At 45.6% G+C, this 17,652-nt stretch overlaps 1 protein-coding gene across 1 annotated transcript; it reads right to left on the bottom strand.

The window, feature by feature from the left end:
* Positions 1-2,603: 2,603 nt before the first annotated feature.
* On the bottom strand, positions 2,604-17,092 carry LOC142587080 (sulfotransferase ssu-1-like). The gene is made up of 2 exons (XM_075697968.1): positions 16,637-17,092; positions 2,604-3,611 (listed from the first exon to the last, which is right to left on the bottom strand). Exons 1-2 carry the CDS (start codon positions 17,090-17,092, stop codon positions 3,123-3,125), a joined length of 945 nt encoding a protein of 314 aa, XP_075554083.1. The 3' UTR covers positions 2,604-3,122.
* Positions 17,093-17,652: the final 560 nt, after the last annotated feature.

The raw sequence follows: 17,652 nt of genomic DNA, 5'->3' as shown, positions 1-17,652 counted from the left end.
GTCTTTCTTGCCTGGAAGACAGACGGATGTATGTTCAGCCTCATAGAACTTCATTATGCTTCTTATTGTTCTGTCGTCTAGCGGTCTACTTAACTTTGATGTAGGAGAGCCCAAAATTCCTCCCTGTTGCCCAATTTTCATAGCAATGCGAACTTGACTTTCCGATGCACCAAAGTACTCAGCAACTTTTTTTCGGGACCATGAATGAGGCGCCGATGTCCGAAGAGAAATTTTTTTCGACCGTTTTCTTTCTCGTACGAATCGATCTCTCACGTCTTCAAGAAGCTTTTTATAGTCTTCCGCAAGTGCGGTGGTTGATGCCCTTTCATAGGCTACGCTTTGCACTTGAGCATCCTTACTATCATCATTGGGCAAGGTGCCACCTGCGACAGCCGCTTCTTCCTCATGGCGCTTCCGTTTTCTGCTCGAGGTCCTTCCAGTCCCATCTCGTGGTTCAGCACAGTTTGTTGAGGTGGATGCGTTCCCTTCAAATGTAGACTCGCATATTGTTTCGCAATCTGCCAAGCTCTTATTGGCTGCGTCCAACTGCGCCCGCATTTGGAAACACCTGACTTTACATTGTGGACAGAGTCTTTCACCAGGAACCAGCCCCAAGAGAGACACTGCTGTAGCGAGGCCCAGAGATATGACCCACGTACCCCGATGGTTTGACCCATGGTCGGAGAAAGGGTCCGAGCACATCTTTGATGCACATAGTGTCCTGAACTTCTTAATATAGACGTAATAATGGTGTGCGCATACTGTTTCTAAACTGTCCTTGTCGCTTTTCGCACGCAATACCAGAAGACTAAGTTCACATTCCTCTAGGCTGTCAGTTCTAATCAGGAAGGTATTTTTCACTTGTGTCGTCTTATGACAGTCTTTGCGTCCCAGTGAGCAGGGCAAAAGGTGTTCATCTGAATATAGAAAATAAATTCACCGATTTGAGGGCTAGATTTTATTTATAATGTGTTGTGTGAATGATGCGAGTGCTCTTTCTGCGTTTAATATATACTTATACTTGTAAATATCTCAATTTATGAATGCATGAAACATACCTTGCCAATTTGCAGGATTCTCTGGGCAAATTAAGCAGTCGTAAAGTTCCATGTGCAATTGGAGGATGCTTTACCTGGCACACACCATGCACAAGCCGCATTGCACTGAAGCGTGCGTCTCTTCGCAATGAAATGCAGATGATCACACCGTCTGCCTTTCGTCTGCGTTGCAGACGATGCTAGCTTTGTCGTCTGGATCCCAGGCCAGCAAGCCTGGGCCGCGGAGCACCGGAATCAGTACTCTACCTATCTTGACTCGCGTCGGAAAAAGGCCGTTGCTGACACGAAAATTCAAAAAATTGTTTCTTGCGTTTAAAATATAATACCTTTTCATAACTTCCCACATGCATAGTAGACACGTAGGGCTATCTAATGATGTAATGCATATATTTTTAGGCCGACCACCAAGGCACCTTATTTTACCTTGAATATGGAGCTTCTTGCAAAAAAAATGCAACTTTAAATTTTTTTTCCGTGCGAACGGCTAAACCTTCGATACTTAAAATATTTTTCAGCTGTATTATGTTAACGGGTCTACCGGTATATATTTTATGTGTGACTTCGAGGTTTTTCTACGTTCCGAGAAAAAAACTCAAACTTGGCAATTTTACACGCTTTTGCTAGGGCCAGAACCAATAGAAATATTCAAATTTTTATAAAGTTTGCAATTTTTGCAGTCACATCGCATCTTTGGGTTGCCACAAACGCAATATGGAGAAGTGGATTATACATTGTGTCTTTGAGAAAAAATGTTGATGGATGCCGTCTAGCTCAGCTTGGCCGGAAAAATAAATTGTCCTCAAAATTCTACAAAATTTTTGCAAGGGAAAATATACATGGAGGATGAGTTTTGAACTCTAACAAACATGTGGAAATTTTTTCAGCTATATCTGTGGTGGTCGAAAAAACGCTGGTTGATTTGGCGTGGAATGACCCCTTTGGAAAGAACGTGTCTAGCATAGCAGTACAAACGATCGCGGTGTATCACAGCGACCACAAAGCAAGGGTCACTGTGGTAACGAATAAGACAAAATAAAGACCATACATACACGAAGTTACGTGTATGTGTCTTTATTCAGTCAATGTAACAATCCCTTAACAATCAATATAAATCATTATAGTTGTCGATATACTCATTCACTGCAGCTTCGCTGGTTATCCTTCTTCACATAGTGGAAGGGCAGTAACTTATCAAAATTCGGTCGCGCGCTCGTTCCGTGCGATAACCTGTATTATGTCGCAGATGTGCATGCTGTTCTGGTTTCACGCTATTGGACAGTCGAGCATAGCACGTCATGATGATGACTGACGAATTCTAGATTTCCCGAACCAACCTATCGAGCGACAAGAACAAGCGATCCGTTCACACGACAGCCCATTCATTCACTCGAAGCCTTCGCTCCTCGTTGTCACGCACAAAATCGCTCAAATGGAGTTTGGGATTAATGCTTATGTCATTTTATATTTATTACGAAGTGTCAATTTCAGGCCATTGAGTCGTTTTACAAGGGTATGAAAAGAAACATTTTGCGTATCCGAGACGCTTTATTAGCAATGTTCAAGTCATAAACTTTGAAAAGGAAGAGGGTGCTTGAGAGAAGGAAACAAGGAAATGCCGGGATATTCAGTATATTTTTTCCAGTTTGCTGTCAAACGTATTCGGGAGGGGAATTTACGTCACTAAAAGGGAGAGATAGCAATCGAGTTAAGATCATTGATGCGCACTATGCAAGGTGCAGCGTATCTACAGTGCGGCACTCAAACTTATCGCTGATCATCTGTGAAGCTAGGCCACCAGAACCTTTTCTTCTGTAAGAGAACGATCGTGCAGTGAACTTCCAGCACAATGGGGCATCTGGCATTGTTTGTCTGTAAATGTTATTTCGGTGCATATAACGTTTAAAGAGGTGCATGCAATGCCAATATCGTATCGCATTTGACAGCGCATAACTTTAGGGTATACCGAAGATCATCGAGCAGTCAATTCTAATCGCTTCATATCAGTATTTGTTCCTCTTTCTACAACCTTCTAAGACTTTTGAAAGTCTGTCGACAGCCGACTCTTTATGGTAGACACAAGTCATTCCAAAGTGACATGACATCACTTCCTCGAGTCTTTGCCGTGATCCAAGTCTTCGTGCGCTCCACTTGTTCCTGTGTGAAGTAGTTCTTCCAGTCGCCCACTATTCCTTTGCGAACAAAGCCACCACCCTCATGCATCTGTACATTCGCCTGATCTGGCTTCTCGAATAATTTAAAAGACTTATATTGCTTCTCCGACGCTACTTTGGCTATTTTCTTCACCCGGTTGACTACTGCGTCCGTCAAGAAAGCCCTCATGCTATCTATACTGCAGTTATCCAATATTCTTTGAACTAGAGTGTCATCATTACGCATGCTGGCGCCGTGTTCGTCACCAAGGAAATCCGCAATCTTTTGAATCATTCCTTTTGTGTCGGCCTTGAGCTGTTCATAGGTGATGAATAGGATGTTGGACTTGTGTCGGTTCTCGTACCACGGTAGAACGTGGTCGAAGTAGTCACCATAATATGCCTGAAAATAGAAAAGGAAAGCAAGTAAACTCAAAGCAAACAAATTTCCATAAAATATTCCTCCCGTTATGAAGTAAATCCTTTCACTACTGACATATTTGCGCTGACGATTCCGTGAAGCTGCCATGAAACACGGGAGTGTCAATTTGGCCTAATAAATATGAATGCACTCTAATAAACCATTAACTTCACTTGATAACTTTTGCAAATCGTGTTCTTTCACTCGTTAGATTGAAAAATGTGTTTGTTTTCTTTTTATATTTATGAAATACGTAGCTTTATTATGACTTGACATTCAAAGAATTCGAATTTTGTATTGGAGCTGAGACGCGGATCACAGGTTCAATAAAAGGGTGAAATTCAACCATGATGCAGTGTTTCGTCTATGACGTCGTATTTTTGTAAGTGGCGAAGCTCGTTATACTGAACTTGATTAAGGCACATATTACTTCGAACCTCTAACAATGTGATCTCATAAGCACCTACAAGCGAACTTCCTATCTGCGCGATCCAAACTGATATGTTGCATTATTGTGCATTTGTGAAGCGGCCGCAGTTAACACTGGTGCAGGGCACAACAATCGCGCTCTTTAACTTGTGCAAGGTATTGGACGCAGCAAACTGTATGTGCGGTGGCATTAGTGCACATACTTCAAATACGTAACAGCTTGTACTGCAGTTAACGAGAAACAGTGCATGCATCGCAAAGAGGAAGTTCTTCGTATCGGTGTCCTTTGATGGGAGCCCCTACCATTGCATTTACACAATTCAACCGAAGGAGAAGCTCATAACCCTGCTCATCTTTTTTCTTTACCTCAAAAGCTGATGTAAAGCAGCCATATCTTTCGCCGTTTTCCATTTCCAGCATTTTTTTTCTCCTTCTTTTGAGCCACGCCCAATATTGCTTAATAGGCTCTGACACACATTGTTTAATACTACTTGGGTACAGGGGTACTGCGGTAAACTGTAGTGGCAACTTATTTGCAGCAAACACAAACAGAGCGGATGCTGCAGATCACCAGGAAAAAAACGAAGCTGCGTAGGACAGATTGAGTAGTCTTGACAAACACTACACTCAGCAGCCCACGGAGGATTGGTGAAGAGTACAATACAATACGACAATACACAATGCAAGGCACCAGCAATCTTTCATCTTACATGATCTAGAAATTATATATGTGCATAAAATACGGAGAAAAAAGAAACAGAAACTTCAAATCAAAGATAAGATCACAACAGAGTCGTAAAGCTGTACAATATCATGGAATACCTACAAAAGTCAAACGCAGACAAAACATACTTTTATTACAGCCTAGCAAGAATATACCATCATCATAAGCAGCAGCAGCCTATTTTTATGTCACCTGCAGGACGAAGGCTTCTCTCTCTGATCTCCAATTACCCCTGTCCTACGCCAACTGATTCAAACTAGCACCGGCGAATTTCCTTATTTCATTACGTCAGCTAGTTTACTGCAGTCCTCGACTGCGCTTCCGTTCTCTTGGCAACCATTCTGTAACTGTAATGGTCCACTGGTTATATGCACTACATATTACATGTACTGCCCAGCACCATTTTTTTCTCTTAATCTCAATTAGTATATCACCTATCCCCGTTTGCTCTCTAATAAACACCGCTCTCTTCCTGTCTCTTAACGTTACGCCTTACCTTTTTTGCTTTATCAACCTTTACCAGGTCCTGAACTTGTTCTCGAGCTTCATTGCCAACCTCCAAGTTTCCGCCCCATATATTAGCACCGGTGGTTAGCAGTGATTGTACACCTTTCTTTTCAGTGATAGTGGTAAGCTCACAGTCAGGATCTGGCAATTCCTGCTGTTTCCACTCCAACCCACTTCTGTAAATTCCATTTCTTGAAAAGGTGCCCTTGTGAGTAATTGACCTAGATAAACATACTCCCGCACAGATTCTAGAAGCTCAGTGGAGATCTTGAACACTTCTTTCATTGCCAAGATATTGAGCATTATCTTTGACTTCTGCATATTAATCTTCTACCAAACGCTGACTCTTTCTCTCTTAAAGTCCTCAACCATTTCTCGTAACTTGTCTCCAGTGTTGCTGAACAGGACAATTTCATGTGCAAACCGAAGGTTGCTGAGGTATTCGCCGTTGATCTTCATTCCTAAGCCTTCCCAGTTTAATAGCTTAAATATTTCTTCCAAGCATGCTCTGAATACCATTGGAGAGATTCTGTCTCCTTGCTTGACCCCTTTCTTTATTAACATCTTTCTACTTAGAGAGAACAAAAGTAATTTGTTAAACAAAAGTGAAACTTTGTAGATGCTCGTATTTCCAGATATTCACGTATGCCTCCTGTACTCCTTCATGGCATAGTGCCTCTATGACTGCTGGTATCCCTACTGAATCAAATGCCTTTTCGTAATCTATGACAGCCATTACAGTGGTTAGAGGTTAGAGTGGTGGATAATCGAGATTTCTCAATTATCTGATTGATGACATGGGTGCAATCCAATGTAGAGTATTCCTTCCTGAAGCCAGCCTGTTCTCTTTGTTGAATGGTATTGCCTTTAGTTTTTTTGGAAATTAACTTGGTGAATATATTATAAAAGTACTTATAGAAAACTAGTGGGTGTATAATTATTCCATTCTTTAAGGTCTCCCCTTTTGTGGATAAATATAATATTGGCATTCTGCCAGTTCTCCCGAATTCTTGAAGTCGTCAGACACTGCGTATAAAGGCCGCGAGCTATTCACCTTTGGTTAAATTGACTTTTGTTCCAATTTCTCTTGCCGCTTTCCCCCGGGTCATGTCTTGCGAGACCGTCCTAATTTCATCGTTAGTTAAAGCAGGAGCATTTTTATCTTGTTTGTTACTATTTCGAACGGAGGTTATGGGGCTGCTGTGGGCACTGTAAAGGTCAGCATAGAATTCTTCCGCTGATTTTACTATATTTTGGAAATTGCTGATGATATTGTCCTGCTTATATTTCAATGCGTACATCTTGGCTAGTCCTATGCCAAGTTTTCTTTACCCTGCTTGTTGTGTGCGCGCGAAACCAAGCACGCGTGTTATCGCGTGCTGTCTGCGCATGCTCTCTGCCCGGCTATCTCTTATCGGGTAGCCCGTGCTGGTTTTAAAAGACCGCTCGCACGGGCCCACCGCGCGCAGTATGTAACCTGTTGGCTGCCTGCCAAGTAACAGGAATAAACGTTCTTTCGACGCTACGTCTACGCCGCCCAGTTCTTGGATGCCAGACATGACATATTGGCGACGAGGATGGGATGACCGCCGTACGGAATTCGCAGTGTGAAGAACCTGGCCTCTGTGTAAAAGCTTCCCGCCACGAAGATTTCCCTGCGGTGAAATTCCTGAAACTGGCATCACGGCAGCCGAAACTTCCAAGTGAGTCATGAGTCACATCGGCCACATTGAACCTTTCGACGAGACCACGAGTGACTGGCGCTCGTACGAGGAAAGGTTGAAAGCCTATCTTTTGGTCAACGATGTTCCAGTAGCAAAGAAGGTTCCTGCGTTCCTGAGTCTCATCGGCGCGAAGACCTACGCGCTGCTCAAGTCGCTGACGGCACCGGACGCACCGTCGTCACGAGAGTTTGACAGTCTCCTGAAACTCCTGAGCGATCACCTGGCACCGCAGTCGTCTGTCATCGCAGAGCGTGCTAAATTTTACAAGCGGTCACAGCGAAGCGGTGAGTCCATTACCGAATTTGTCGCGGAACTTCGAAGGCTGGTGCAGAGTTGCGAATTTGGAAGTTTCTTGGATGAAGCGCTCCGGGACTGTTTCGTTTGCGGCCTGCTCCGCGAGGACATTCAGCGTGTGTTGTTCACGGAAGACAAAAAGCTAACCTTCCAAAAGGCCGTAGATAGAGCTCTTGCCATGGAAACTGCAACGATTAGCGCGGCGTTCACGCATAACAGCGCATCCCCGGCGTACGAAGTGAATAAGGTTCGAGGCGAAAAGCAGTCTGTGATGTCGGCAAGCTGCTTCCGTTGCGGGTCACCCAATCACTCTAGCGAAGCATGCCCTCATATCGGCGATACATGTTACAATTGTAACCGAAAAGGGCATATTCAACGCGCCTGCAGGAAAGGAAAGAAAGCTAGGGAGGCAAAGCTCCGGAAACGTGTGAAGATGCTCACGTCCGTCCGAAACGAGTCGTCTGTCTCACTTAAATCATTCAACGCAGACCCATTTACTGTACCCGTGAACGTTGACGGTGTCCTACTGACGATGGAGCTTGACACCGGCGCAGCCGTATCCGTCATATCATGGCGCGAATTCCAGAGGTTGTTTCCACGTAAGCGACTTCAGCCAGCATCGTTAAAGCTGCGCACGTATACTGGGGCCATAGTAAAACCGAAGGGTCTGGCGAAAGTCGTCGTGCGCCACAACGACCAGTGCGTGGAGCTTCCCCTGTACGTCGTGGACTCTACAGGACCGGCACTCCTCGGCAGAGAATGGTTGCAAGATATTCGTTTGGATTGGAAGAACCTAGTTTTTTTTAATCACCTTGGTCTCTCTCGAGAAATATCAAAGCACTGGCAAGAAAAGCTGGAAGCCATGCTAGAAAGCCATTCCGAACTTTTCAAGGATGAGCTAGGTACCATCACGGAAGAGCAGGCCGAGCTTGTCCTTCGCGAAGGGTCACAGCCGAAGTTTGTAAAGGCAAGAAGCGTTCCCTTTGCTCTGCAACGTGCAGTAGAAGCGGAACTTGTGAAAATGGAGAAGCTTGGCATCATAACGCCTGTTGCTACAAGCGAATACGCAACGCCCTTGGTACCGGTAGTGAAGAGGGATGGAAGCCTCCGACTGTGTGGCGATTATAAAACCACCGTCAATCCCTGTCTAGAAGTAGACCGCTACCCGCTACCTCGGATAGATGACCTTCTCGCAGCGCTTGCAGGAGGGGAGGAATTTTCGAAGATTGACCTGAGTAGGGCCTACCAGCAGGTAGTTATGGCGGAAGGCTCCCGGAAACTACTGACGATAAACACGCATAAGGGCTTGTATACTATGAACCGTCTGGCTTTCGGCATTTCGTCCGCCCCAAGCATATTTCAAAGAATTATGGACAACATGCTGAAAGGGTTGGAAGGAGTCAGTTGCTACCTTGACGACATCCTGGTCACAGGCAAGACCAAGCGAGAGCACTTCCGTAACTTGGAAGCCGTCTTGTCAAGATTGCAGGAACGCGGTGTGCGCATCCGGCGCGATAAGTGCTCGTTCTTTCAACGAGAGCTCCGTTATCTGGGCCACGTCATCAACGCCGAGGGTGTTTGCGCATCGCCTGAAAAGGTACTGGCACTACTAAATGCGCCTGCTCCAAAAGACAAGCAGCAACTGCAGTCATTCCTTGGGATGGTCAATTATTACGGCAAGTTTGTTCAGCGTCTCTCGACTTTGGCACAGCCGTTGTACAGGCTGCTAAAGCAAACAACGGAGTGGACGTGGGATGCGTCATGCCAGCTTGCTTTCACGGAGATAAAAGCAGCTATGGCTTCCCCTCCAGTTCTTGCCCATTATGATCCGAAGCGACCGCTTCAACTTGCCTGCGACGCATCTCAGTACGGTATAGGCGCAGTTCTTTCGCAGAAAATGATAAATGGATCAGTTCGACCGGTTGCCTACGCATCCCGCACCTTGTCAAGTGCCGAAAAGAACTACAGTCAGATCGAGAAAGAAGCCCTTGCCCTCGTATTCGGCGTAAAGAAGTTTCACTTCTACGTCTACGGTAGGTTCTTCACGCTTGTGACTGACCATAAACCACTGCAAACAATTCTCGGCACGAAAACAGGCATTCCCGCGATGGCAGCTGCCCGCATGCAGCGTTGGGCGCTGACGCTGTCAGCCTACAACTATGCTCTTGAATTCAAGAAATCTTCCGATAATGCGGAAGCAGACTGTTTATCGCGCTTGCCGCTCGACAGCAGCGAAAAGCAATCAGAAGAAGAAAGCGAAATTTTTTATTCGCTTCGTTTGGAAACGCTGCCTGTCACAGGCCAAGACATCGCTCGTGAAACGAGGCGTGATCCATTACTAAGCAAGGTACTGAACTTCACAAGTGCTGGCTGGCCGTCGCATGTCGCTGAGAAGGAGTTGAAACATTTCTTCGACAAGCGTTTGGAGCTCGCAGTTCATCAAGGGTGTTTAATGTACGGCATGAGAGTAGTTGTGCCTTCAAAACACCGAGCCTTCTTGCTTGAGGAACTTCATCAGGGTCATCCCGGTATCGTAAGATGCAAAGAACTCGCGAGGAGCTACGTCTGGTGGCCTGGTATCGACGCGGACCTAGAGCAACACGTGAAGAAATGTGAAGAGTGTCAACAGCAACGGAACGAACCAGCACCGGCTCCGCTTCATCCATGGTCATGGCCGACTTCGCCGTGGCAAAGAGTTCACTTGGATTTTGCTGGACCCATGAAAGACAAAATGTTCCTTGTTGCTGTGGACGCACACTCAAAATGGCCGGAAGTTTATGTCATGCAGAGGACTACGGCGTACCACACAATTCAGTGTCTCCAAGACCTGTTCTCGCGTTTTGGCGTACCCGAGACCATCGTGACCGACAATGGACCACAGTTCGTTTCCGAAGAATTCAAGAGCTTCGTCAAAGGCTTCGGTGGTCGTCATATCGTGAGTGCAGCGTACCATCCAAGCACGAATGGCCTTGCGGAGAGATTTGTACAGACAATGAAATCTGCGTTGCGGAAAGGACGACCCCAAGACTCCTTGCAGGCAACCTTACAGACGTTCCTGGTGACGTACCGCAACACGCCGCATGCGACTACAAGAGAAACTCCAGCAAACCTTTTCATAGGTAGACGACTGCGCACGAGACTCGACGCAGTCAAGCCTTCTGTCGGGGGAAGAGTGGCTCAGCAACAGCTCTCCGATATGGTGCGACGCAAGGCACGTGAGCGACTTTTCAACATCAATGATGAGGTCCTCGTGAGGAATTACAGAGGTCCTGAGAAATGGGTCCCTGGCACTATCATTCAGCAGTCTGGCCCCGTTTCATACAAGGTTCGCGTTAGAACGAATCATGGGGTGCTCATTTGGCGTCGTCATCAAGACCAGCTACTGCTCAGCATCGACAGCTCAAAGCAGAGCATCACGGAAGATTTTATTCCAGATTTCAGGGATCCTGAGAGCGCCAACGAGCCATTTCCAGCTGCGGCCCCTGCGGCAACGACCGACCCTCCAGGGGAGCGACGCTATCCACAGAGGGACCGGCGACCTCCTGACAGATATCAGCCATAGCATTAGTTGCATTGTATAATGTGGCAAAAGGACTTTGTGCTCATTAGGAGGAAGGAGATGTTGTGTGCGCGCGAAACCAAGCACGCGTGTTATCGCGTGCTGTCTGCGCATGCTCTCTGCCCGGCTATCTCTTATCGGGTAGCCCGTGCTGGTTTTAAAAGACCGCTCGCACGGGCCCACCGCGCGCAGTATGTAACCTGTTGGCTGCCTGCCAAGTAACAGGAATAAACGTTCTTTCGACGCTACGTCTACGCCGCCCAGTTCTTGGATGCCAGACATGACAGCTTTTATGATGGGACCATTCTTGCTCCTTCCTCAGTCTTTCATACTCCATAATTTCGTATATCCCTTACTTTCTCCTTGTTGATAAACTTTCACAGTTTCACAAATTCTATGTGATCTCTTTAACTTCACACTTTCATACTTTGTCGCTTCTTTATTTTGTCTTTTGCTGTTTTGGGACCTTGCCGACTGGTTGACTTAGTCCCTGAAGTCTTACTTCAACTGCTGCTTCTGAAATCAGCCTAGTTACGGTTTAATTAATTACCTCAGTGTCATCTCGATCTCTCTTCCAAAGGTGCATATTTGTTTGTGAGCACCAGTCTGTGAGAACATTACGGTCATGCCAATACCTAGGAACATGCACCTCGATCATAATCGCGGTAGAAGGAGGGCAAGCGCGGCCAACATCCTTTGGCAAATACACAGTGATCTGCGACAGGTCAGCTTTGTCGATGCCGCCTCTTGTAAGGGTCGTCGGGCGTTCACCATCGTCCCTGTTGATGGTCGGCAAGGAATCACCAATGCTGCCTCGGTTCGAATGAAGGACTCCGAAATAGCTGAACAAATGGCTATTACACTAGCCTTGCTGGATAGCTAACGGAATGTCATCAATAGTGATTCGAGATCTGCAGTCAGAGCATTTGAAAAAGGCACCGTATCGAAACAGGCCCTCAGACATATTGGGGGCAAGGCAATCACGCACCACTTCATTTATTGGTTTCCCGCACATCAGTATCAGATAAAGGGCGCTCCTCCCAACCTCAACGACTCGACTCACGGGGCTGCGCTTGAACTTGCCCACCGCGCTACCCTCGATGAATCGGAAGTCGACTCCTCAAAGAACAGGGACACGCCCTCCACCTACAACGAGGTTACTAAACACTACTATCTCAGGCGTAGAACCTACTTTGTTCCTCATTCGCTCCTCAATAGAGCTCAAGCATTAACGCTCCGTCTACTATAAACGAATACCTATCCCAATCCGTCACTCTTACATAAAATCTATTCCGATACTTACACCACTGCTACCTGCCACGATTGTGGAGAAATAGCCACGTTAGACCACATGCTCTGGTGTGTCCGGTCACGCTCTATCATCGTTAACAGCTCGGCCAGATGGGAGGCGATTCTCCGCAGCCCTTGTCTGGCTGAGCAACTCTGGGCTGTCCAGCAGGCCCACGCTGCGGCCGAGAGGCTCGGCCTTCCGGTTCCCAGGTGGGCGCGGCCCGCTTCGTGAAGACTCACGATCTGCAGGACTTCAATAAAGTTTTACCATACCATACCATACCACACCAGTCTGAATTGGTCTGCTTTTACCCTTACTGCGTCAATGTTGGCCTGTTGCTTTCTGACTAACTTAACATTTTATTTCTTCATACTGAGGAAAATCCTAGACTGCACACTGTCACTGCACTGTACCCTACCAAACACTTCGAGATCCTGCGCCATGCTGGGATAGGCAGAGAGTATGAAATGCATTTCATTTCTTGTTTCTCAATTAGGCCTTTTCCAGGTCCACTTCTTGTTGCTACGCTTCGTGAAGAAGGTTTTCATTATTGGGAATCTATTTTCCGCACATTCTACCAAAACCTCTCCTCTAGTGTTCCTAGAATCAATACCATATTTGCCAACAGTTTGTTGACCTGCTTGCATTTTCCCAACGTTTGCATTGAAGTCGCCCATGACTACAGTACACTTAGACTGCAGTTTTCTACTTTCTAATTCAGCACCTTCATAAAACTGTTCCATTCCTTCATCGTTGTGATAGGAGGTTGGAGCGCAGGCTTGTGCTACATTGATTATATCCCTCCTATTCAGCTTGATCGCTATTGCTACCCTCTCATCAGTGCTTTAGTATTCTTCAATGTTTCTCCCAATGCTTCTATGGATTGCGAAACCTACCCCGTATTGTCGCTTATCTACAAGTCTCCTGTAACAAAGAATCAGACCTCACTAAGGCTAGTAATATCCCACGCCTGATAAAATTCCTGAGAGTCCTGCTAAGCTAGCTTCACCCGAAAGAGATCGCGTGTCGAACGTTGCCGGGATCAGTTTGCAGGGGCGGCCTTCCTGGGTTCCGCGATTCTCAGCACCCTCTGCCGCGTCGCATGTCTGACCGCCGCACTCGTCAGGTGCTGCGCAGCTGCTGGAGACTGAGCGCCATGGGTTTTTTGTAGGAGTCATGGGGGATATAGTGGCCGAATGCTGCCCCAGGGAGGCCAATTCCCCTTCTAGTTAGGGTGCGTCTTTGTTAAAGCTGAGAGGGCCTTCCTAACTTTGTTGCACTTGGACTACTATAGCCCCACTTGCCCTCGGGATTTTTTTGCCGCTCTCAGGCGCCACTCCAAGCCAAGAGATGCAGTGTACTGGACAACGTAGGACCCTCAGATTAGAAGCCAGATTTTTTACCCCAGCTCCACATCACCACCTCAGCCACGTAGGTACTAATGGAACACTTACTGCACATAGCTATATTGGAACACAACAAATAGGATTTGAACTTCTGACGATCGCAACCGAGCATCCGAAATAGTTCCGTCAAAAAAACGTCTAGGCGACGAGGCCACCTTAAGGCACGGGACTTTATGCAAGGTGTTTCAGCGATCAGTTTCAATTTTTTTTTTGCAGATTGCCGGTGGCAGATAGCTAAATTCTAGTTTATGAGCCGTGCTACTCTAAGTGGTGGAGACTACTTCCACAAAGAATTGCTATGCAAAATTGACTAATTAACAAGAATCCACTAAATAAATTTTAGCTAATTACCTTATGACCCATATTGCAATTTACAAATTCTAGTTGTGGACTTTGCAAGGGGTATCTATCCACTTGGAACGAATTACCCGCCGTGGTCGCTTAGTGGCTATGGTGTTGGGCTGCTGAGCACGAGGTCGCGGGATCGATCCCGGCCACGGCGGCCGCATTTCGATGGGGGCGAAATGCGAAAACACCCGTGTGCTTAGATTTAGGTGCACGTTAAAGAACCCCAGGTGGTCAAAATTTCCGGAGTCTTCGACTACGGCGTGCCTCATAATCAGAAAGTGGTTTTGGCACGTAAAACCCCAAATATTAAATTAATAAATTAAATTGGAACGAATTCTGAGGACGACACCAGTTTTGAGATATAAATTCCCGAACTTTGCGGAGAAATGCATTGGCGTTCCTTACTTGTGTGCTTGAGTGCATGAACCGACGTTTTCTTAACGAATTAACTGGAACGCAAATGCATGTCTCCGCAAAGTTCGGAAATTTATATCTCGAAACTGGTCTCTTCTTAGAAATTCGTTCCAAGTGGATCCGCCTTGCGAACTCCACGGATAGAATTTGTAAATTGCAATATGGGCCCTAATGTAACTAGTTAAGACTTAATTACTGAGTTTTTATTAATTTGTCGATTTTGGACCTCAATTTCTTGTGTACGTATTGTCAATCGCTTCGAGTAGACCAGCTCATCAACTAGAATTGTGATATCTACCACAGGCAACTTTTTGAAAGCGTTCGCTGAAACACCCTGCATCTTCTTTTTGCAAGCACAGAGATTCAGAACCTTGTCCTCCAGCACGAACGTCTTCTGCGAAAAGTGTAGGCGCATGCGTATTTCTTGATCAGCACTACCCTCCTTCTATAACGTCAACGAAATATTAAATAAATTTTAACATAATCGAACCAAGCGAGCGATTATCGGCGCGTGGTGTATAGGCGCCAAGAAAGCATTAGAGACTACATCATTCACTCAAACACACAAAGAACGCCTCGAATCGGATGTCGTCCATGCAGGAAAGGCAGATGCCATATATGCAAACACATGCAAACGACTTCGCATCGCAGGCGCAATGCAACGACGTGGGATCGTTCCCCACCTGCAGCAAGTTGTTGTTTCATCCACTTTCATTTCCATCAATTTATCATTTCTTTATTCATTTAGTGAGTACAAGTAATTTCCCCAATGTTACGCTTGGTATCGTTGTTTCTTGGACTTGTGACGACACACATATATATATATATATATATTGTCGCTTTGCGGCACGGCAGGGATTCAATCGGTAAACTTGTAGTTGAAACTTAGTGCAAGCCTTATATCAGTATCCAGAGAAGCGGTTCTCAGAATGCCACTACCCGATCATTATTATTCTTTCCATTCGCAGATTCACTAATGTTAGACTTCTCCGGCTTATAAGAGTCGCATATAAAGCATCATCGAAGAATTCTATAGTTTGATTCGCCAACAGTCTCGAAAGTAAAACTTCCTTCTTCATGGCATATTGATTTCTCTGGTTCTTGCGCAAAGTGGCAAGTTTCGCACCAGCATTCTACACATACTGTTTTACCTTAAATTAGTAAATGTGATGATGTAGAATTCAAGGGTCATCAGTGCAAATTACAGTGTTGCAAAACAAACATTTAAAGGGGATCGCAGCGCGTGGCAGCCAAAATGAAAACTCTCGTTAAAAAGTGACAAGAAGTTCGTATAATCCCAAGACATCGTTTTGTTTTCTGTTTTCTTCAGGTGGTCCTCATACATTTGATGAAAATGCAACTTCTCTCTGTATACCGCGTGCGTGGGCCTATAGTGAAAATTTTAATAATCCATTCACATTCTGATTATGAATAAGAACTTGTTCATTGATAATTTCTCTGGCAAGTTTATTTGCCAACATGCTATCCCATGCCAATCTGCCCTGCTATTGTCGCGAAATTGAGAATTATGCCCGGCAATGCTTCTTCACGAATTTAAGCTGACAAAGAAAGAAACATCGCACGAACTATGAACCAAAACCAAAACGCGAAAAACGTACAGCCTTCGAAAATTAATTCCCAACTGCTAACATTAAGTAATAAACGCAGCTGTTTAAAATAGGCGAGCATGTTTAACGAAGTGATCACTATCACGGAATAATATTGTTGAGCAATGTTGCTCTTAACAACACAGCACGCGATAGCTATATTTCAAGCTTCATGAACTCGGTCGGCAATTTATTAGCGAAACGGACCTGTCTGCTCATATGACACGGGAGGATGATACTGAAATCAGTTCTTTTAACTATTACCGTTAGTGTTTCAACCTGTGCACAAGTCGTTTTCGTAACTTGCACAAGGTTTTATTTCCCCACAGTGAGCCCAACTTGCACACCTCTGCAGTCACTTACTACACCGGCTACGCACAGCTACTCGCAACAGCAGTATTTTTCCCCGACAGAAAATGGGGCGAAATACAATTGGTCGGTAAACGCAGAATATACTATCAAAGTTAAGTTTAGAAGACAACAATAGCCAAAAGTGGATAGAAAGGACATAGCTGTTAAACGCTTCTTCCTGAAAAGTTTAATACTTGTAGTTCCCAACTGGTACCTCTAGAATAATCATTATAAGTAGATGGGCATTTAAGGCGTAAAGTGAAATAACTTGGACAGAAGAATACCGATCATGTCCACTGCGAAATAACATTTTGCTGTATCAAGAATAAAATGCACCCGAAGCAATGGGTTACCTTTCCTGTGAGGAACAATGAAAGGAACTTTCCGAAGGAAACGTCCGTGTATGTGGCCGGTGTGAGTCCCTTGACGAAGTGGTACAAAGAGACGGCGCAGTCGTAAGGATTCCGAGCGACGTAGACATACTTTGCGTGGTTCGCCGGCTTCAGGACGCTATAAGGAAGGTGAGTGGCTATGGGGCCAATCTTCGCCGGGTGTTCGGCAACTCCAGCTCCAGTGACTTCAATGAACGGAGACAGCAGACCGAATTCACCGACGTCTTCAGGTTGCTTACCCCGCGTCAGTATGTTCCAAATGATGAACTGCGTCCAGTTGGAGCCGCTCTTTGGGTACGTCACGAGGATGACGTCTCCGTCCAGAGGTTTATACCTCATTGCGGAGCGGAGGGATTCGTCATGGTACAGGTCTAAAATTCGCAATCCCTCGAAGTCTCTGTACAGCTCTTCGTCCATTGTGCCAGTAGTTAGAACCCTGCACGTGTAAGTAACGAATGTTAAAACATAATTCAGCGAATGAATGTCCAATAATATTACCGCCTTTAGGCTTTCCAAACACTGATATTTATTCTTGTAATATTTTTGTAGCTTCCAGTCATGTGCGTGTCATATTGCTGCCATGAATAGAATGGACAAGCACTGCAAAGTAAGGCCTAATACGGTATGATTTTGTTGCGTAAAGAATAGTATCGTTGCGTTAGGTTACAACGCACAACGAATGAATATTCAGAAATCATGACTAATAATAATAATATTTGGGGTTTTACGTGCCGAAACCACTTTCTGATTATGAGGCACGCCGTAGTGGAGGACTCCGGAAATTTTGACCACCTGGGGTTCTTTAACGTGCACCTAAATCTAAGCACACGGGTGTTTTCGCATTTCGCCCCCATCGAAATGCGGCCGCCGTGGCCGGGATTCGATCCCGCGACCTCGTGCTCAGCAGCCCAACACCATAGCCACTGAGCAACCACGGCGGGTAGAAATCATGACAGCAGTATTAGTTTGTATTATGC

This window comes from Dermacentor variabilis, chromosome 7 (assembly GCF_050947875.1).
Source record: "Dermacentor variabilis isolate Ectoservices chromosome 7, ASM5094787v1, whole genome shotgun sequence".
Classification (NCBI taxonomy): Eukaryota; Metazoa; Arthropoda; class Arachnida; order Ixodida; family Ixodidae; genus Dermacentor; species Dermacentor variabilis.
Note: the sequence above shows the minus strand (reverse complement) of the source record. Positions and strands in the feature narration are given on the sequence as shown.

What these genes read in the sequence shown, in the direction of transcription:
- LOC142587080 (XM_075697968.1), bottom strand. Translation starts at nt 17,092, where the DNA reads ATGGACGAAGAGCTGTACAGAGACTTCGAGGGATTGCGAATTTTAGAC. An exon ending in CATTGTTCCTCACAGGAAAG is followed by an intron (nt 3,612 to 16,636) that starts GTAACCCATTGC and finishes TTCTATTTTCAG; the next exon opens with GCATATTATGGTGACTACTT.